The 22561-nt window shown below is 45.8% G+C and overlaps 1 protein-coding gene across 1 annotated transcript in view; it reads left to right on the forward strand.

Annotated features, from left to right (window-relative positions):
• The window catches only part of ZYG11B (zyg-11 family member B, cell cycle regulator), a 60478-nt gene that overhangs the window by 16714 nt on the left and 21203 nt on the right, over positions 1-22561 (forward strand). Inside the window, exons 2-5 of the mRNA XM_027837953.1 lie at positions 2198-2363; positions 6755-7509; positions 18852-18992; positions 19440-19616. Of these exons, the coding sequence (XP_027693754.1) occupies positions 2198-2363; positions 6755-7509; positions 18852-18992; positions 19440-19616 (1239 nt within the window). The remainder of the gene's footprint in view (positions 1-2197; positions 2364-6754; positions 7510-18851; positions 18993-19439; positions 19617-22561) is intronic.

A 22561-nucleotide genomic window follows, 5' to 3' on the forward strand; every position in this document is an offset into this window, starting at 1 on the left:
CCCAAACATCTTTTGGCAGTGTGTAAGGCATTCTGTACCCAGAATCCTCCATCTCTTTACCCAGATGAACAAGTGTGTTTTGGCATCTGGCTTCTAGGACCAAGACTGGCCAGGCAATGCCAGGTAGGGAAAATTCAGTTCCACAAACATTTATTAAGTGCTAACTGTGTGCCAGGGGCTGGAAATAAAAAGACAGAGCCTTCTCTTCTCTCAGAGATTTGTTGTTCTACTTGGGGAATACACCATGGATGAACACAGAGAAATAAATGCAAAGTGTGTGCAGAGTTCCACAATGTGATTTTAAGAGGGAAAAGCCCTGACTGGGAATCAGATAATCTGCATTTTAGGAGATTTTTGAAGTTTTAAAGTCAAATATAATCAATACTTATTGAATGCCTACACCTGCAAGGTGCTATTTTAGACACTGTGGGAGAATACAAAGACAGTTGCAAGCCTAAAGTTTATATTTATAAATATAAAACCTGGACTTACTGCCTAGTTAGGGAGAAAGAAAAGAGACAACTAATAAATGTCTGCCCACTAATCAGGTGGGTGGGAGGCAATGCATGGCTTAGGAAGGTATTTGTTATAATAGGCCGTGTTTATTGAATGCTTTTAAGTTTTCAGAGCATTTCTCTGTGCATTTTATTAGGAGCTGGACATGGACATGGGTAAGTCTATAAATGATCATTTGAGGAGGGAGAAAGAGCAGTGACAATTGTTTGAAGCTTGTCAGGGAATGAGATCTCCTGGGTTCAAAGTCCTGGGGAGAATTCTGTTTTCATATGTAGGATCATTTAAATCAGAGTCAGCAGCTAATGAATGATACCAAGGTTGGCAGTATGCTAGTTATTTTCCATGATTTTAGTATGTGCCCCTAGCCCCTAGGCTTACCATCTGACAAGCGCATGTCCTTGTGATCTAGCAGAAAGAACATTGGATTGGGGGGTCAGGAGTCCTGGTTTCCAGTTCCAAATCTGCCACTTCCTTGATGTCACTTCCTTTTCCTGAGTCTCAGTTTCCTCAGCAAAAGAATATTTTGCTTTCCAGTACCTCAAGGGTCAGTGACTTCAGATTGCTACTGTGCTATACCTTAACAGATAGCCTTCTGGAGTTGAGGTGGCTGAGAAATTCCCTTGCATTCTATGGCTCACTTGGTGAGGAGTGTTGGCAGCTCAGTCCTTGGGGACCCCAGGTTGAAGCATCCCATTACTAAGCCTTTCCTGCTTGAGTGGGAACGGCCAGAGCTGGTGTGCTTCTGGCTTGGCCTAGAAGAGTCCAGGGTCCCTTCCATTCCAGGAAGAGGCATCATAGCATGTCTCTAATGACCTTTCCTTCACTACAGAAAGCGAGTAACAATGCTGGCACTACCTCTCTTCACAGGAAAACATTCTGTGTAGCCTGAAGGTGCTATGGCAATGGAAGCCATTAGCATCTCAAGTGAAACTGAACTGTGGGGCAAGGAGTCAGAAGGCAGTGCATGCCTGAAGTTGGGTCAGCAGCCATTGATGACAGCTGGGATAGATACCATTGGAAGAGCAGAAGACCAAGATGCTCCTCCTAGCCCTGCCCTGATGGGCTCTTTGGCCGTAGGCAGAGGGTTGGACCTCCCAGTGTAGTCCTCGGGGACTAAGGGGGGCTTGGACTAGCCCACCATCCTTTAGTTGAATTTGGATGTGAAACATTTAGGGCTGGAACCCATAAAACTTGGTGCAGAAGGTTGGGAAGCATAGAATACCCACCAAACATAAGATGGGTCAGGGAAATTGTAGGGCAGGAGAGAAAAAATGTAAACCTATTTTCCTATCAAGGAATGTTTGATATTACCATCATTTCATGCTGAATATTTTCGGAGGAAAATTTTGCTGTCAGTGAGCATCAGGGTTTGCTGAAAACAGTTTTTGATCAGAGGCTAGGTCATCTACAAGGTTCCTTCTCACTTTGCATTCTAGCTGTGATTTGTAAGGCACCCTTCCAACTCTTCTGAGTTAAGATTCTCTTGAACTAAAATTTCAAACTACTCCCTCTTGTGTTATGAATGGGCTACTGTCAGTTGGTGTTCAGTCTTGATTATTTTACTTGGATTCCTTTATCCTTTAGCTGCCCAGTATGTGTGTAGGTGGGGATGTACATGCATGCAGACACTGATTTGTGGGATTTTGTTTGTATTCTTTTTTGTTTCCCATGGAATATACAGGAGGAAGCATCCCCCTTTTCCTTATTGGATATTTGCTTGAATTTCCTGACCACTCACCTGGAGAAATTCTGTTCAGAAAGACAAGATGGAACTCTGTGCCTGCAGGAACCAGGCATGTTCCCCCAGGAAGTGGCCGATAGGCTCCTCCAGACGATGGCCTTTCACGGTAAGACCAAACAGTGAAATGCACCTAGTTACTTTCTAGTTAGTGTTGCTACACATGCAGCTCCTTGGTTTAGCATCAGTGGAAGCTAATGTGGTGGGTTTCATTGAAATAGCAAACATGATGCGGTAGAAGGAGCTCAAGATTTTGGGTCAGGAGACTCCACTTGACTCCTTTTTCTGACCATTACTAACTGTGGCTCTGGGCAAGACAGCCTTGGTAAATCTGGTTGGACCAGATGATTTCTGAGGTCCCTTCTATCTTTAAACCTGTGATCCTGTGATTCCAGAGGGAAAAAAGGATTCACCAGCTTCTAGCCTGTTCTGGCCCTTTCTGGGTAGTTTGAGATGTTATCTGGCCTCAGCTGGGCCTGCATGACCCGTAATACTGTGTTCAGTTCAGCTGTCGGAAGGGTGCTGACAGATTGGAGCATGCATTGGGGAAGGAGAGAAGGCTGGTTGGAGGCATGGAGATGTTCAGTCTAGGGGAGAGAAAACAGGGTGGACGTGTGATCTGAAGGGCTGGCTCATGGAGGAAGGATTTGACTTAGTCTTTATGACTTTAGCGGCGAGAATTGGGATTAATTAGCAAGCCAATTTCTGCTTGATGTCTGAGGAAAAACTTGTTTACAATGAGAGCTGCCACCAAGTGGAATGGGCTGCCTTAGAGGTGATAGGCATCTTTTTTAGAGGTCTTCAAGAGGGAGTCTGAGTGCTCACTTATCAGAAATGTTCTAGAAGAATTCCTATTCAGGTCTGAGATGTACTAGATAACCTTTAAGGACCCAAGTCCCCTTTCCAGCTCAGATTTGGTGATTTGAGGGCCTCATAAATTGGCCAGGGCTCTTGGCTATTTTAGTTTGAGTTACCCACCTCTTGACAAGAATAACTTCCCTTCATTGCACGTGGTTTGAAATATACATTTAGAAGTCTGGTGCAAAATACCATGTTTTCAGTGGAGAGGAGGAAGAGAATGAACCCTATTCTGAGAAGACAGCTGCTTTTGATCTTTAAAACTATGAAGGCAAATCTTTTAAATTTATTCCCCCAAATCACTTCTAAGTGGGAAGGGGAAATCCTAAATGCTCAGTCTAGGGAGATAGAAACAAACCCCTGGGAGTCAGTAGACCCAGCTATGATACCAGCTGTGACTCCATTGTACAGTGTGTCCATATGCAGGCCACTTCTCTCTGACCTTCATTTCCTCTTCTCTAAACTGAGAGGGTTACAGTAGATGGTGTCTGAGGTCCTTTCCAGTTTTTGCAAGAAAACGATTCTGTGATTCAGTGGATTTGTCCTAGTGTATATGTTGACTCTGCTGGCTCATGGTATTTCATGAACTTTGAATGCTCTTTGTGCCAGGAGTGAGAGAACAGAAATGGTCATCGGGGAATAGCAATACTCCAGGGTAAGTGAGGGTAGTAATCTGGTGTCTAACTGCTCCCAGTGAGCTGGTCCCCAGGCTGAGACACCACATGTGCTGACAGTTTGAAAGAACTGGTGGGTGGCATTGCTGAGCCGCAGTCAGCGATCTTGGAGAAATTTTGGCAACTGGGAGTGTAGTTGCTGCCCCAGCAAAAGCCAAATGCTCTGATTTGCAATGAAAGGGAAAGGAAAAATCTTCAACTCCAGACCAGAGAGAGCCTGGATTGGTGAGCCCAGTGATGGGGAGGGCCTCAGCTGGGCCTCCTGGCCTTGGGCAGCTCTTGGCCTTTTGTTCTCCTGTAACTCCCGTTCCAGGTATCTTCCCTGTAGACTGAGACCTTCCTCTGGGCACTCAAAGCTTCATAAGCCTGATGGATCCTGCCGGAGGCGACACTTTGCTGGACCTGCCCTTGACATTCCATTCCACAGTTACCTCCACACCAGACTTGAGGCACTAAGGAGAGTTTGTGCAGATGGGTAAAATTCCCGAATGCAGTATTAAAGGGATTGTTTGTGAGCCCTAAGACAAGGCTGCAGTGATTAGTAAAGGCCATTATGGCTTCATCAAGAATGGGTCATGTCGGGGCAGCTAGGTGGTGCAGTGGATAGCGCACAGTTCAAATCCGGCCTCAGACCAAACACTTGACACATACTAGCTGTGTGACCTTGGGCAAGTCTCTTAACCCCGATTGCCTCACTAAAAAAAAAAAAAAAAAGAATGGGTCGTGTCGGACAAATCTCATTCCTTCTTTGGACAGTGTAACTAGATTGGTAGATCATGGAAACGTAGTAGACGTTATCTTAGATTTTAGCCAAGTGTCTGACAAAGTCTTCTGGCAAAGTTAGAAGAATGAGAAGTGAATTCAGAGCTCATTGAATGATTGTACCCTTAGAGTAATTATTCATGGATTGATGTCATCTTGGAAGGGGGATCTTTATTTAAATACTGTAAGCCTCATTGAGCCTCAATCTTCTGTTCAATATTGTTAAGGTAGTGGTAGTGTGATTTTGGTTTCTATTGATGACATAAAGCTAGGAGGGACAGCGAACATGTTAAACAAGATTCAGAAATTTCATTCGGCAATCTCTTATTGAGCATTTGGCATCTACTATGAGCACAGGGCTGTCTTGGGGAAGGAAAGACAAACACAAAAAACAGGCCCTTCTTTCGAGGAGCTTACATTCTGTTGGAGATAAGAAAGGACAAGCTAATTTGAGAGGGAGGGAGAAAGGAAAGGAAGGCAGCTTTGGCCTCAAAGAAGTCGAGGGGGGAGGAGGAGGAGGTGGAAGTGGTAGTGGTGGTGGTGTATGCCAGGTGTGTGGGCCAGGTTGCGGAAGGTGAACCGACATGCTGCAGCAGTGGGCTCCATGGAGGGTCAACTTCAGTGTGTGACTGCAGAAGGATCCTGGCCTTATACAGGGCATGTTCTCACTGTAAAGAGAGTGACTAGAGTCAGGAAAACTTGGGTTCAGATCCTGGTTCAGCTCCCAACTAAGCATCTGACCACGGACAGGTGAAATGACCAAGGAACTTGCACTCGGTGACCTCCGAGAGAGCCCTTCCAGCTCTAAACAGAGTATCCTGTGACCTTGACAAGCAGTCATCCTTGTTGGGGCACCAGGAGCCTCCATGTGTGCCAACTTGGTTTTCTAAGGTGCATAAATCTCTTTTTGTTGAATATACCCATGAATGTGGGTTGTTTCCATGTCTGACACAGAGGGCTTACGTGAGCTCAGAGCATTAACTAATAGCTTTAGAGTCTCCATGTATGAATATGTATGTGTACAATATATACACACATATGCAGGCTTAAGGAAGCTAGGTGGAGCTACAGGGAATAGAGCGCTGGGCCTGGAATCAAAAGACCTGAGTTCAGATGTGGCCTCAGATACTTACTAGTTGTGTGAACCTGCACAAGTCACTTAACTGCTCAGTTATAAATTGGGGATGATGATAATAACGCCTACCTCTTAGAGTTGTTGTAAGCATAAAAATAAGATAATGTTTTTAAAGAGCTTAGCACAGTGCCTGGCGCATAGTAGGTGCTATATAAATGTTAGCTTTTACTATTATTTATATGTGCTATGGTAGGTCACATTTTTATGGTGCATTACAGTTTGCAAGGGGCAGCTAGTTGGCACAGTGGATAGAGTGCCAGACCTGGAGTCAAGAAGACTCATCTTCCTGAGTTCAAATCTGGCCTCAGATATTTACTAGCTATGTGACTTTGGGCAAGTCACTTCATCCTGTTTGCCTCAGTTTTCTCATCTGTAAAATGAGTTGGAGAAGGAAATGGCAAACCACTCCAGTATCTCTGCCAAGAAAACCCCAAATGGGGTCACAAAGAGTCAGACATGACTGAAAAATGACTGAACAACAACAGAAATCGTTTACAAAGCATTGAACTTGCAGTAACCCAGTGAGATAGGTAATGCAAATATTATTGTGCCCATTTTATAGATGAGGAAATTGAGTTTCAGCAAGAGAAACTTATTGCCCAAGGTCATGCTGCTAATAAATGAAAGAAGTGGAATTCAAGCTTCTTTGAGCTGGGCCTTGAAGCATAAGTACAATTTCAACAGGTGAAGTTTGGAAGGCAAGAGAGGGAATAGTGGATATTTACATGGAATACCCTTGGTGTCTCCTAGTACTAATAATGTCTGATGATTTTCCCTTTTCCTGGTATTTCCTCTTATACATAAATATATCAGATTGTTGTACATTTGGCCTCATACAATTTAATTCTGAAAATATTAATCTGTCAGTTTCTAAGCAACTTCAAGAGTAATCTTTTGCGTGATTCCTGAGTAATTTCCATCTCTACACATCTGCCTCCCTGTCCCTATGTTTAACCTGTGGTTCATTTAAACGTGTTATTAGTTCTTCTGGTCAGTGACTTAATAATGTACCAGGAGGGTTTTCCTCCTAAGGTAGGAAAAAATGTTCTGAATGCTGTTCTTTTCTCCTAGGCCTACTAAATGACGGAACTGTGGGAATTTTCCGAGGCAACCAAATGCGCTTGAAGCGAGCTTGTATCCGCAAAGCAAAGATCTCTGCTGTAGCTTTTCGGAAAGCCTTTTGCCATCATAAGCTGGTAGAACTTGATGCCACCGGTGTGAATGCCGACATTACCATCACGGACATCATCAGTGGGCTTGGCAGTAACAAATGGATTCAGCAGAATTTGCAGTGCCTGGTGTTGAACTCGCTCACCCTTTCCCTGGAAGATCCTTACGAAAGGTGCTTCAGCCAGCTGTCTGGTCTGCGGGCTTTGAGCATTACCAACGTCCTCTTCTACAATGAGGATTTGGCTGATGTGGCCTCGCTGCCCAGGCTGGAGAGCCTGGACGTCTCCAACACGTCAGTGACAGACATCACGGCACTGCTCGCCTGTAAAGACCGGCTCAAGTCCCTGACCATGCACCACCTGAAGTGCTTGAAGATGACTACCACCCAGATCTTGGACGTGATCAGAGAGCTCAAGCACCTGAACCACCTGGACATCTCTGATGATAAGCAGTTCACCTCCGACATAGCTCTTCGCCTCCTGGAGCAGAAGGATATTCTGCCCAATCTTGTGTCTCTGGACATTTCCGGGAGGAAGCACGTGACTGACAAAGCTGTGGAAGCCTTTATCCAGCAGAGGCCTACCATGCAGTTTGTAGGCTTGTTGGCCACTGATGCTGGCTACTCAGAATTCCTCACTGGCGAAGGCCATTTGAAGGTCAGCACATTTTACAAAACGATTTCAACTTGGGGGCACCGATACAGTAGTAGTAGACGTGCTGGCTCGGAGAAGAGGAGTTAGCCTTGGGAGTAACAGTCAGGGTCATATGTTATTATCATTTTTAGTCTATTTTCTTTTAAACCCTATGAGGAAGATGTTACAGAAATTATTGTCTCCGTTTGGAAACTGAGGCTCTGAGGAACACCTGCTGTGTGTCAGGTCCTCTGCTAAGTGCTGGGGATACCAACACAAAAGGAGAAGTGATTCATGGTTTTCCAGCTATACCTGTTTGCCGCTGATGTATAGCAGAGCCTCCCCATGCCCGCAGAGAGAGGCTTAGGAGTTCCCTTTGGTCAGAATATTTCCTCTCATTCCATGTGATAGGGGACGTAAGCTTCCTGATGTAGCAGAAAGAGCTCTAGATTCTGGGAGGAGACCCTGTGTTGAGTGCCTGGCTGCTCCTCCTGACTTCTGACCTCAGGAGCTGCTTTAGCACTTTGAATTTCACTTTCTGGGGGTTGGCCTACCTGGTCTGTAAAGCCCTTCTGGGTCTGACTGCTGTGATCCTGGTAAGCGACAGAGCCGGCCTTGCGCGGCTTTTACGACTTTGAATCCAGTGTTCCTTTGACTCTGTCCCACAAGACTTGGCAGCCTCTCTGCCACAAACCATTTATAAATCCCATTTTTCCTGACGGAGCCAGGAAAATGTGTTTTCATTTATTGACCACCTGTGAGGATACAAGAGAAGTAAAATAGTATTTGGCTTTTATATAGAGTTTTAAAGTTTGTAAAGCACTTCTTAGATTCTCATTTGATCTTCACAACAACTCACTGATATAAGTAATATAGGCAGCATACCCATTTTTTAGACAAAGTGAGGTATGTGTAGAGGGATCAAATAAGTTGCTTATAGAGACAGCTAGGTGGCGCAGTGGATAAAGCTCTGGCCTTGGAGTCAGGAGGACCCGAGTTCAAATGTGGCCTTAGACACTTGACACTTACTAGCAGTGTGACCCTGGGCAAGTCACATAACCCCAATTGCCTCACCAAAAAACCCCAAAAACAAACAAACAAACAACAAAAAAAGTTGCTTATGATCACAGACCTGGTAAGCATTGGAGGCCAGATTCGAATCCAGTTCCCTCCTGGCTCCAAGTTCAGAGCTCTTTGTAATTATTTTGGGATACTTCCCTGTGAGATTAAGTTCATGCCTCCAAAGAGCTGATGATTTTATGATGATCATAAATAAGATATTACTCCCTGGTGCTTAGCATACTGCCTTATGTAATCTAGTAAATATTGAAAAATGAATGGTACACATCAGTACACATCAGTGCTAAATAAATTCAATAGAACCAGGGCTCTAGGCATGTTGATGATGAGCAGTCAGTTTGGCTACTTGTGGTGATGTCGGCAAATCACGTCATCGATCTGGACCTCACCTATAGAATGAGGATGTTGGACATACCTCTCACATCCTTTCTAGTTTTAGGTATTGTGGAGCCTATTCGATTTAGAGGGTGGTCCTGGCTGCTGTGGTTGGAGGGGGTCAGGGAGGAAGTGGGACTTGAGTTGGTTTAGAGAGGGTGAAAGACGTTGAAGGAGGGAATTTAGAGAGGAGAGGGTGGAGGGCTATCACACCAGGGGCCTTTCCAAGATTATAACAAAAACCATTTATTAAATTTGTACAAAAGAAAGGCAAAAACATAGTCTCTACTCTTCAAGGAGTTGATATTCTTAAGGGGGAAACAAACATTAAAATAACTGGGTACATTCAAGATGTAATATACAGAATAGATAGAAAGTGATTTCAGAGGGAAGGCCCTATCAGCATGGGCACCAGGAAAAGCTTCCTGCAGAAAGAAGGTAGAATTTAATGCCATCCTAAAGGAGGCTGGGGAAGTCAGGAGACAGAGGTGAAAAAGGAGAGCATTCCTGGCCTGAGGGACAAGCCAAGGTGGAGGTGGGAGGGGAGGGACATGGATCCTTCCATGGAGGAAGAACGGTAAGTAATCCCATAAAGTAGAGAAGATGGAGAGTACGTGGAGGGGAGGAAAGCCCAAGAAGACTGGACAGGTATGAAGGAACCAGACGATAGAGGGCTTTAAATGCCAAACAGAAGAGTTTATAGTCGGTCCTGGAGGTAAATTTGGGAAGGGGGGGCTGACATGATATGGGGAGACCTGCAATTTAGGAAGACCCAGTTTGATAACTGAGTGGAGGATGGATTGAAGTGAAGTGAGAGGTGAGTCAGTGATTCGTCAAATAAAATTGCAAGTCTTGGAGGACCTGAGCTAGGTGGTTGTGAGTGCATGGAGGGAAGAGGGCGTATACGCGGTGTTGTTTGGGAAGGTGGACATGACAAGATTTGGTACCGAATTGGAAATATGGGATGTATACGAATGAGGAGTCAGGGATGACACGGAGATTGTGAGCTTGAGTGACTAGGAAAGCTGGTGATGCCCTCAAAGTTAATGAGAAGCTGAAGAGGGCAGAGGGATTGGAGGGAAATGAGTTCTGTTTTAGACATATGTTTGAGGTGCTTACTGGACATCCATTGGGATTCGGTACTGTAGCTCAGGAGACACTCCAGAGTTTGTTGTAGATATATGGAAATCATCGGCATAGAGATGAAAATTGATTACCAAGTGAGGTAATGTAGAGGGAGAATAGACAGACTCGTGGGAGACACCCACGGTCAAAAGGTGTGACCTAGCTGAAGATTCAGCAGAAGCTACTAAGAAAGAGTGGTCATATAGCTAAGAGGGGCACCAAGGGAGCTGGGTCACGATGCCAGAAGAAGAAAGATTATTTGGGAGGAGGTGATCAACTGTGTCAGATGTAGGTAATGGAAATGGGATAACAGAAGGAACTAGGGATTTAGGATAGTTGAGGAGTATCACTGCAGAAGGTCATGAAGAAAGAGTGTGAGCCAGGCACTGATTCTGTAATTGCCTAAGTGGGTGGATCACCAGGCCATGTGATACCTTCTCAGGGCAAAGATTCCATGAAGTATTGGATTCCTGATATTAGGTCTTGATTGATTCCTGTTTCAACCCACAAAACTCAGAAGGATTTAAAAGTGACCTCGTAAAGGGTTTTAAGCACATTTTCTATCATTCCTTTGTGAAAGGCATTGCTTTTAAAACTGTTTCTATTTGAAAATCTTGATCCCATATCAAGAAAGGTGCAATGTCTAATATTAACAGACATTTCATGCCTCTGAAAAAAAGTGATTTTTAGTGCATCCCATCTATACCTATAGTGCCTCACTTTTGCAAAAAAAGAGAGGAAGGGGTGGTCTCATAGCTCCATTTTTGGCCCAAGCTGGGTCATTGTAATTTTACAACATTCCACCTCATTTTTTTCATCAGACATTAAGTAAGCATCTGCTCTATATAATATGTAGTGAAGCTGGTATAGAAGTAAACAAGACAAGATCTTTGACTTCAAGGAGAAAGTAATCTATGTCCTATGCTTTGAATTCTTGTGGATTTAAGGGTGTTATTAGTTCAAATCTCTTTTTCTGACTGTCCATTTCTTGGGGCATACAAAAAACTATTTGAACAATTTTAACACAGAAAAAGAGGTAGTTTAAAATGTTTTTACTTCTTGGTTTTTGTTACATTTTGGTTTATAGAGTACTTTGTGCTAGAATTGGTGCTTTTACATTCCCCATTTCTCTCACTAGTTTCTTTTCCTAACACGACTGGGGAACTCCATGGAATCCCTACTCATGTCACCGCAGGCTTCACCCATCCCAGGTTTCCGTCTTGTCAAGCCCAACTCCCCAGTGTTCACCTGATCCAGTTTCCACCACTTTCTCAGTCCTCACTGATTCCCTACGCTAGCAACCAAGATAGTGGTGAAGTGATTTAAAACCAAGGCATATGAGACTTGATTGAACGAACTTGGAATGTTGAACCTGCCAAAGAGTTAGGTCATGCAAGTTCTCTTCAGATAGCTAAAGAGTCTCCATGTTAAGCAGCTAGGTGGCATTATAGTGCACAGAGCACTGGGCCTAGAGTCAGGAAGACCTGAGTTCAAATGTAGCCTTAGACGCTTACTAGCTGTGTGACCTTGGGTGAGTCACTTCGCCCTCTTTGCCTCAGTTTCCTCATCTATAAAATGAGTGGGAGAAGGAAATGGCAAACCAGTCCAGTATCTTTGCCAAGAAAACTCCAAATGGGGTCCCAGAATCTGAAACACCTGAACAACAACGAACTTCAAGTTAAGGAGAGATCAGAGGTATTCCGTTTGACCCTGGATTGGATTCGAGGGAGTAGAAACAGAGTGGAGAGTTACAGAGAGGCAGATCTCATCTGAGGATAAGGAGTTATTTCCTCATAATAAACCTTCCCCAAAATAAAATGGGCTACCTCGGGGAAGTGGGGAAGGAGTGGGAGGCTTCCCATCCCGGCGTTCTTGTGGTCTTCAGGCCAGAGGCTGCATGACTCCTCGGGGAGTTCATAGAGGGGGTTCAGACTCCAGACAGAAGTTGAACCTGGATGATATCAAAGGTCCTTTCCCACTCTTAGTGTTTCTGATGCTTCTGGAACGGGCTTTCCCTACCCAAACTCTCTGTTTAGTAACCATTCCAATAACCAGTGGTCCTGTGAGCCAGACAAAAGAAGGATCTCAGTGATTTTGCCACTGAAAAAGAGATCAAGGAAAGAAACAATATTTATGTACAAAATGTTTTTCTTAGATTATAAACTCCCTGGATACACAGACAACATGTCTCTTAAATTATCTGCAAAATTAAATGCATTCAAACTTGTAATTTAGCATGGTAATGATTAAAACTGATAATCGATTGGATTTTGTTATATATAGTTCAAAGACCTCCCCTTAAGTTCAGTTCTGATGTCTCCCTGATTTGGTGTAGAGGTGACGCCAAGATCCATAAGGTTGTGCCTTCAGAGCCCTACCAAGCAGAAACAGGTGTTGGCTAGTCTGGGGTGGTGGGTATAAGGAGGCCAGCAAGGGATTGTCATCCAGAGGCCATTTTAGTTAATTGTCAGGGTCTTCATTACCAGAAGATTGGCCGTGGGATCAGGAAAAGAGATGCAGTAACTTATGACAGCCCACCATAGGGGAAAAGGGACTGTGATCTGTGTCGGTGGAAGGGAATTACTAAGGAAATCATGGAACCTTGGGGCAGTTTGAGGTACCAGATTGATGAATCACCAGAAAAGCATTTTTTCAGTCTGTAAAACACGTAGGCAATTTAATTGGCTATGAATATTTGACGTGGCAATAATGGAGAGTTCCTTCATTTTTGCATATGAGGGTAGTTTGAGCCTGTATTTTGTAGAGGAAATTCATAAACCTTCCAGAATCAACAGAATATAGACAATGTCTTGCCTTGCTCTTTGTGCTCTGTGTTTTCCTACACATAGGCTTTATGTGTTTATACCTCTGACTTAAGGCCTTTGACTTCTTGGTATGATGGAGGAGAGACTGCCTGTCACAGATGAATAGGAAGTGGAACCCTGGGTCTTCAGATAGAGTAATTGGAGACTTTGGAATGATGAACTGCTTCTGTTTCTTATTTGGGGAGCAAAGCGAAAGGGAGCAGTTGAGAACTAAAAGCATAGCAAAATTAACGTTTAGAGACCAGCTGGGAGAGATGACAGGATGGAACCCTGAACCAAGCCTGCTCACCTGCCTTCCCCACCCGGACCTGAGACCTAGACTTCCACACTGGGGTTTTCAGAATCCAGGCCCCAGACCCTGGGGAAAATTTCCCCTCATTTTGAGCTCCTTCTGTAGGGCCAAACCCACGTAAGTGGCGACTGAGTATACATAGAGCAGCCCACTTATCCCACTATCTGCTGGCTGGCCGAGACCTCAGACTGCCTTCCTGTCTGCCTCCTACGTAGGCAGGCCTGTCTTCTTTACCTCCCCAGAACAAACTCCCCTCCCTGGTTACCACTCGCCTGTATGTGTTGAGCTCTTTGGAGGTAAGACCTGTTACTTTTTAAAATCCGGGGTACACGGTGCCAGCTCTGATACGTGTTTACTGATAGCAGTCACCCAATAATGAATGCTTTTTCATTCATTCACTGTTTCAGACAAAGACGCTCAGGGTCAAGCAGATCTAGTGACTTCCCGTGGCCACACCCAGGAGGGGCAGCCAGAGTCAGCACTGGGCACCCAAATCCAAGCCCAGCGTTCTTCCCGCTGCCTCTGCTTGTCGAACAAAACAAGGAAAGGGGAGTTCTTTCTGGAGTCTTTGAAAGGAACAGGGATTTCCTCAGTATGGGTTTTCCTTCTGCCAGAATAGATCACAGCCTCCCCACCCCTTAGGAGATAATTTTATGAGTTGTCCTGGCCAAAAAAGTTCCTTCTCTGCTGGTGCTCAGTCTCTCCAAACTTTGTGAACCCTGGAACAGTCACCAGTCACTGGTCCTGTGCTTGGAACCTTGCCACCCTGGCAGAGATGAGCAGGGATCTCCTCCGTGGGCGCAGCCTGCCAAACCTCGGCTCCCTTCTATGCCATGGGGAGGCATGGGGGGAGGGGGCACGTTGGATGGAGTGGACAGCTTTCTTCAATCTGTCAAAGGAGGGGGACTGAAGAAAACAGCCTTTTTAAAAGGAAAGCTATCACATCATCATGTTCCCCAGCTAACAGAATACTGCAAGAGTGTCAGTGGTACATTTTAAGCCCTCCCACCTCCCCCGGCATAACTTATCATCCGAGCTGTCCCTTCACTGGAGTCAGTGACTTGCCCGGGTTGTTGTTGTGTGGTTGGCTTTTCAGGTTTAGGTTGGACTAGGTGCTGCTGGAATCCCTTTGAGGTCTGAGATCTTGTGGTTCTTTTAGAACTCGCTGTCAGCATCACTTTCCTGTATGACTATCACACTGCGAGCATTATCAGAACTCATATTGCCAATACTGATAACAAGAGTAACACAAACCTAACTTTCTATTACACTTAGAAGTTTACAAAGCCTTAATGAAACTTCCTCTTCTGTAACAAGAGAGTTAATTAGATAATCTTTCATGTCCCTTGGTGCTCTGAATCTATGACCTTAACAAAGCATTTTCCTGTCATGTAGCTAGTCCAGACACCCATTTTACAGAGAGAAAACTGAGACCCAGAGAAGTGAAGTGACATGTCTAAGGTCATACAATTAGTAAGTATCAGAGCCAGGATTTGAGCACATCTCTACTGACTTCAGAGTGCTTTTGCCATGTGGTGCCACACATTAAAAGGATGGAGGCGATGTGAGGAAAGAGCGACAGATCTTTCACGTTTTTTCACCTTTCCTCCTCTTGTCTGGCTGTGGGTTGTGTCACCCCCTCCTGTGCATCAGACACGTCAGTACTGGACTCACACACCTGCCGCTCGCCCTTGAACTTGTCCCCAGGATGGCGTGGTGTTCCCATCTTGCACTGTGCCTACAAGGCCCCCTCTGATGGTGGACCATCACCATACCCTTCTCGTGGGCATTGTTGACTCCTTGTTGCCTCGGCTGCTGATGCCCTGGCTGACGTCAGAGGAGCTTACTGTTGTCATGGCATTTTCTCTTGGTTCATCTCTTCGCCTCACATTCTGCAGTTATTACCCAAATCCAGGCCTCCTTCACCAGGGTAGCATCTATTCTTACTACTCAACTGTAGAGTAATCTGTCTACCCCCAAGTAAATTCTCTCTGGTGCCCCCTCAGTCGGCAGCTTCATCATTTCACCATGATCCTCCCCTCCACAGGACTGTGACTTGTCTTCCAAACGTTGAGGTTCACACAGGTTCCCCCTCTAACCCCCTCACTTCCCATTTGGTCAGCCTCCATTGGTCCCTTCACTCTGCCTCAGCCACACAAGGGGTGGCACAAGAGTTCTTCCTTCATTGGCACCTCTGATGTTCCCCCGTCAGACCGTGACTTCCTCTCATCCCTCTCCCTGTGCTTCACCCCTCCTGCACCTCTTCTTTGCCCTCATCCAGACCCATCTCTTTCCTCCACCCTTCAGCACTTTCTTGACCCTTACCCCTGCTCTGACCTCACATTTCCTCCCTCCCCAACCTCAACCGCAAGTAATTGGCGATTTCAGCTCTGCACTCCCTCCTCTGCTTTTCAATCCTGTACCCCCTCTGAGCGGGTACATTGCCAGTTTGTGTTACCCCCCCGCAACTGAGCTCTCCCACAGCCAGGCCATTCTTTTATTCTCCCTGATGGACTCCCTTTCTCCCTTTCCACAGATGCTTTCCCCAACCTCTTCTCCCCCAAAGTTCCCCACACCCCTCCTCTCTCAGCTGTGGACCTGGCCTTTGACTTCACTCAGAAAACTGGGCTTTCTCTTCATCCCAAAGCCCTGTGACTTCATGTCCCAGTGTCTGACCGGAGTGGCCATTCCCTACATGTGCCCTCTCATCTTCCCCAGATCAGGTGCTTTCTCAATTGTCCCTTGTGCCTGGAATGCACTTCCTCCTTACCTCTGCCTTTAAGATGAAACTCATTCTTAGCATGTGTGCATGCATGCGTGCTCACGCTCACACACACACACACACACAACAGACAAGACCAAAAGCCATCCTGCAATAACAGGTAAGTGGTCAAAAGATAGGAATGAATGGTTCTCAAAAGAATTGTAAACTACTAACGAGTATATATGAAAGAGTGTTCCAAATCACTGATAATAACAGAAATGCAAGGTCAAAACAGTTTTGAAACAACAGATGTTCTACCCAGCACACTAGCAGATTGGCAATGTTGACAAAAGATGCAAATAGTAAGCGTTGGAGTAGTTGTGGGAAGATCGGTCTCCTAGCTCCTTGGTGGTGGAGCTGTGTATTAGTATGACCATTTTGGGAAATAATATGGAACTATGTAAATAAAGGGATTAAGATGTCTATAGCCTTTCATCCAGAGATCCCCCTGCTAGGCAGTATGCCCCAAGGAGGTCTGATAAGGTCAGTTAAGCAGAAAGGCACCATATACACCAACTATTTATGGCAGCATTTTGGTGGTGGTAAAGAACTAGGAACGAAAGTGGATGGCCATCAGTTGAGGAATGGATGAACAGGGTATGTTGACTGAGTATAATGGAGAGTCACTTAGCTGCAGGAATCAAGGAATGTAAGTGCAAAGAATCATGGAAAGGCTTATATGGACTGGTACAATGTGAAGTCAGCCGACCCAAGAAATTAGCAGGAACAGTGAGGAGAACACAGAGGGAAGGGAAAACGAAACAGGCACAGAACAAGGTCGGTGAACGTTGCAAGTCAACAAAGAACAAGCTGGTCCCCAAAGAAGAGACGTGAGGAGGCCTGGTCCCCCTCCCCCTGACATACACCCCCCCACACACATACATGTCTCTTTGGAGTGGGAGTCCCCCAGTGGCACAGCTATGGGACAGGGCATAGATTTTCAGACTTTTTCAGAGTATTTAACAGTTTTGCTTATTGTTTTTCTATTCCTCTTTTTCTTAAAAAAATATTCCTTATAACATGGGATGACTCTCTGGGGCAGGAGAAGAGGAAGGATACAGGGGGAAATGTAGGTGATGTGAAAATGAAAGATCTGGCATCATCTTCTACATGAAGCCTTTCCTTATCCTCCCAGATTCTATCTCCCTCCCTCCCAAACTAACCTCTCTTTAACTGCTTTGCATATGATCACTCTTTGTAGTTGGATCTCTAGTGCCTGGCACACAGTTGGAAGATTCCATGGCACAATGTACAGGGACTCATTTCTGCTGCTTCTTATCTTTCATCTGCCTCTTCAGCTTTTCCGTGTATTCTTTTTCTACTCCCTCGTCCTTCCGGATGAGTTGACTCAGTCCCTGTTTTTCATGTATTGGTTTGTTTGTTACATTTGGAGCTCCGAGTTGTCTCCCTCGCTCCCTCCCAAATCTGCGTTACAGGAGGCCAGCATTTGGTATGAATATATGTGTGGAACCAAATCCCGCCTCTTCCATAGGTCGGTTTTTCCTCTGAAGGTGGATAGCGTCTTCCTTCACAGATCCTTTGTAGTTGATTTGAATGATCACATTGCTCAGAATAGCTTGGGCACTCACAGTTACTCTTCAGACAATATTGCTGTTACTGTCCAATGTTCTCTTGGCTCCCCTTGTTTCACTCTGCATTATTTCATACAAGTTCCCATTTTTCAGGAGGCATGATGCCTTTCCTTGCTTCATCTGGCCCAGTTCGCTTCCTTCTGGCTTTTGAGCAGCTGTGAGGATCCCAGCTCCTCCAGGAGGTCATACCTAGGACTGCAGAGGTCACCTTTTCTCACCCTTTCTTCTTACAGATGAGCAAGTGCAGTGAGCCGAGCCCAGACTTCCATGACTAGTCTCCCCACAGAGTTGAAAATTCAAACCCTCAGGGGCAGCTAGGTGACGCAGTGGATAGAGCACCGGCCCTGAAGTGAGGAGTATCTGAGTTCAAAACCGGCCACAGACCAAACACTTGACACTTACTAGCTGTGTGACCCTGGGCAAGTCACTTAACCCCAACTGCCTTAAAAAAAAAAAAAAATTCAAACCCTCATTGTCTGAGTCTTAAGTCCAGGACTCTTTCTACCACAATATGCTTTCTCCTGAAATATCTAATGACCTGTACCACCCCCACACACATACACATACATATATATGGGGGGGAGGGCTCCATAATATCTAACTCCTACAATTTGCTACATTCACCACCCCACTAAACACCCCCTTGCTTACACCATCTAATTATCTGATAACATAATCTGATTAAGATCTTTTATCTTTATGTCCCTAGACAAATTATAACATTTTATTGTTGCTCTTTTTAACAGTGTTAACACTTCTCATAATGCTCCATTTCTTCCCTTATAAGAAAAATATAAGTAATCAAAAAAACCATGTTAGCGTCTGACAACGTGTACTTCATTTTATGTCAGTAGTCTGCCCTCTCCCTTCCAAGAGAATGGACGTGGGCTTTAACACTGGCCTTCTGAAGTCACCATGGCACACTGCCTTCCCTACAGTTCTGAAGTCTTACAGGATTGTTTTCCTTTCCATCGTAATGGTCGTTGTGTAAACCGTTCTTCTGTTTCTGCTTACTTTGCTCTGTTTCGGTTCATTCATGTTCTTTGATGTGCCTAACCGGGCAGTTGTTATGAAAATTAGAAAACCTCGTGGTCTTGGAGATTGTGGAGCAGCTGCCAGACACAGAGGGTCACACGCCTGATGGGAGACCGGGTGTCAAATGAGTTTGGGTTGGGGAGTACCTATAATGGGGTTGGTCAGATGTGGAAATAGCACATTTGAAAGTTTGGAAGACCAGTTCTGGAGCTGAGAGAACATGCTGTTCTAACCTGGTGTGTGTTTGGTTTTTAAACAAAAATGATCTTGTTTTAAAGGTATCTGGGGAAGCTAATGAGACTCAGATTTCGGAAGCTTTGAAGCGATACAGCGAGAGGGCCTTCTTTGTCCGGGAAGCCCTCTTTCACCTCTTCAGCCTGACCCATGTCATGGAAAAAACAAAGCCTGAGATACTGAAGGTAAGGTTGGAGGGCTGAGGGGGAATGGCTTCCTCTCATGACCATTTTACAGATGAGAAAGCCAAGGCCAGGACTTAACCTTGGCTTTCTGCTTCCAGCTCCAGTTCTTCCGCTCTACTGTATTGCTTGAGACAGATTCTGGAAACCAGTGGGAGAATGATCTCAAGGAATGTTCTTGCCTAATGATGATGGGAAAGGGATCCAACTGGAATGAGCTGCTGGATTAAAACCCCTTAACCTTACACCTTAAGACTCTGACCTTTTTAGCAGCAGCAGCATCAGTGGAAGTGTTGAAAGGGCCTCTGGGGTCAGACTCATAGCCCATTCAGCACCAATGTCAGCCCCAGTGGGATGGGTCGAGGTGGTCACAGCTGGTGCCTTCCCTGATGTTCTGGGGCCGCTGCTCCCAACTTGCCTGAATTCCAGGGTGGGCTTCTTTCATTTCAGCTGGTGGTCATTGGAATGAGGAACCACCCCATGAACTTGCCGGTCCAGCTGGCAGCGAGTGCGTGTGTGTTTAACTTGACCAAGCAGGACTTAGCTGTGGGAATGCCTGTGCGGCTCCTGGCTGACGTGACCCACCTGCTGCTCAAAGCCATGGAACACTTTCCTAATCACCAGCAGGTAACTGGCATCAGCCTCACACACAGACTGGCCTTTGGGGTGGGCAGCTGATGGCAGTTGTAGATGCCTGGAGCCCAAATGACCTAGAGCAGTCATGTGATATAATGGCTGGAGAGCCAGAGAGATGAGGATTTGAGGCCTTCCTCTGGTAGCCATTGGCTGTGTGACTCTGGGCGAGTCACTTAGCCTCCCAGTGCCCTTGACAGCTCTCCAAGATGAAAAGTGGCAGGGATGGTGCCAGCCTGCATTGAGAGGAGAACATTCACCAGGGAGTTTTCTGGGCCGGTGAAGCCACAAGTCTGACATGTAATGGGCATTGAATCCTTGTCAAATTCAAGTGGGTTGTTTGAGGCCAAGTGCAGGACTTTGCTCTTCTCTCTGTTCCATTTTCTTATACTTTTTATCTCTCTGTATCTCTTCTGAATGAGTCATACCCTCTGGAGACAAATGCCAGCCAACGGTCCCATCCTTCCATTAGGATCTCCAGTGTTTGTCCCCTTCCCACCCTTTGGGCTTTTGTGTAGAGGTGTGGGCATGGATTGTGTTGTATCTTGTGAGTCACTGGGCCTCTCCTCTTCTTCCTCTTCTGTCGTACTTGCTACTCTGTGCATCAGTGCTGACACGTGGATATCATTTGAGGTGCCTACATTATTTTGAAGTACCCACATTGAGGTATCTACATTATCAGATAGTATCAGTTATTTTTTAAATGAGGAGATGAGGGGGCAGCTAGGTGGCGCAGTGGATAGAGCACCGGCCCTGGGGTCAGGAGGACCTGAGTTCAAATCCAGCCTCAGACCAAACACTTGATACTAGCTGTGTGACCCCATTACCTCACCAAAAAAAATAAATAAATAAATGAGGAAATGGGTTCAGAAAGGTTAATTTCCCTGCCTTTGATCACACAGCTCAGAAATATCAGAGATGAGATTGGACCCTAGATTTCTCCTGAATTCAAGTCCAGGGTTTTCTCATTATACTATGTGGCCTTCCTCTTCCAGCAGCTTTCCCCTCTCCCTGTAATTTCTGTTGAAAGTGTTCTGAATTAGGTTTGCAGGATTCAAAGCCAGTATGTTTTCACTAGCTTTTGTTAGGTGATATTAGTTCCCCCTTATGAAGACCCTGTCTGCCATTCCTGTATCTTAGCTAGGGTGTACACAGTCAGCTCAGGCACAGTCCTCTCAGCTGGCCCTTCATTTCCCCAGACCTGCCTTTCTCCTCCAGCTCCCCGTCACCTTCACTCAGCGTAGGGAGTCAGATGTCACTGTGGCTGCATGGCTTTCCAGACCTTGGTCTTCAGCCTCCTCCCAGGACTTCAAGGTTGCTTTCTGCTGTTAACAGCCATCTCTTCATGCATCACCAGAGTGAGTGACCTGACAGTCTATATGCCCCAACTTCCTGATTTGGCCACTCCTAACTTAATACAAATGTAGGAACTTCAAGGAATTGTGTTCCCCAGAGGAGGAGGTATTCTGTAGAGGATTGCTTCCTCCTGAGGGTCCTAGGATCACAGATAGGGCATTTTGGGTCATCTCTTCAAGCCACCCCCCCCATTCCCAGCGAAGAAAACTGAGGCCCAAGCAGGATAAGTGACTTCTCCAACCTTAGTCAGCCGACTAGCATTGATTAAGTACCTGCTGGGCTCCAGGCATTTGCCAAGCAAAGCCATTCAGATCAAGAGTAGCAGAGCTGGGGCTCCAACACGTCCTCGTGATTTTTCTGACAGGACCTTGGCTTTCTTAGCTGCTCCTTACCTGGTATCCACGCTCCCTTTCTTGTGGATGTTCCTGGGGACTAGGTGGCCCGTTTTCTGGCTTGTTTCTTTTTTATCTCTCTTCCCTCCAGGAAATTGCTGAAACCACTAACAGCCTTTTCATCTTGCTGAGCATTGTTGTCCTTGAAGATGACATTTTGCAGCCCGCCCACTCTATACATGGCCATGTTTGGGTCACAGAGGCACAGCAGAGTCATTCACTGCTCTGTTGTAAGGGGGCCTCTTGCTTTGTCCAGGCATTATTCACCTTCCCTTCCTTCTGCTAACCCTCCCTGTATGAACTCTCAGGTGAAGCAGGGTGGGAGTTTGAAGGTGATGCCCAGAACTGCTCTGGGGGCCACGTCATTCGGGGGCTGTCTCTGAGAGTACTCTCTCAGGCACCCTTGGTTGGGGTTAGATTGCCTTCCAGAAGCAGGTAGAATGACATGGCTGTGGGGCCAGCTATGGTGCTTCATTGGTGCCTTGCCACGGTTGCCGTGACCCGCAAGCTCCCTTACCCCAGGGGGCAGGCACGTTCTGTATCCCCAGAGTCTTTTCAACTTGCTCTCTTTCCCCAAGCAGACATGATCGGTGCCATGGCCTTTGTGCCCTGAGCCTTTTTCTTTTCTCCCTCTGTACCACTTGGTGACCTCATCAGCTCCCAAGAATTTAATTGCCATATCTCTGCTAAGCCTCTCAAATCTACCGGTCCAGCAAGGAAAAATCTAAAACTTGGCAGATCCCAAACTGAACTCATCTTTCCCCCTAAAACCTTCCAGACCTCCTTATTACTGCTGAGGGCACTGCCATCCTCCCAGTCCTCTAGGCTTGCAACCTTGGGTCCCCCTTAACTCCTCACTATCAATATCCGGGTTTCTTGCACCAGGGGAGCAGTCAATGCCTGGCATGTGGCAGGAGCGTAGCAGGTACTGAGCCAGTTTGTGGCAAAGAGTACCCGGGGACAATACGAGACAAGGCTGGAAAGAAAGGGCAGGGCCTTGAATGCCAGGGCATGGACTTTGGAAGAACAAACACAGCTCTGATCTATTCCTGGAATTCATTTCCTCCTTCCCTCTTCCTCTAAAAATGCTTGATTTTTTTCAAGACTCAGCCCTCCTCCAGGAAGCCTTCCCAGATTTGTGCCTCCTGCATCAAACTGCCCTTCATTTATTTTGTCTATATTCCGTCTATA

Source organism: Vombatus ursinus, unplaced genomic scaffold (genome assembly GCF_900497805.2).
Source record: "Vombatus ursinus unplaced genomic scaffold, bare-nosed wombat genome assembly UNPS02014825.1, whole genome shotgun sequence".
In the NCBI taxonomy this organism is placed as follows: Eukaryota; Metazoa; Chordata; class Mammalia; order Diprotodontia; family Vombatidae; genus Vombatus; species Vombatus ursinus.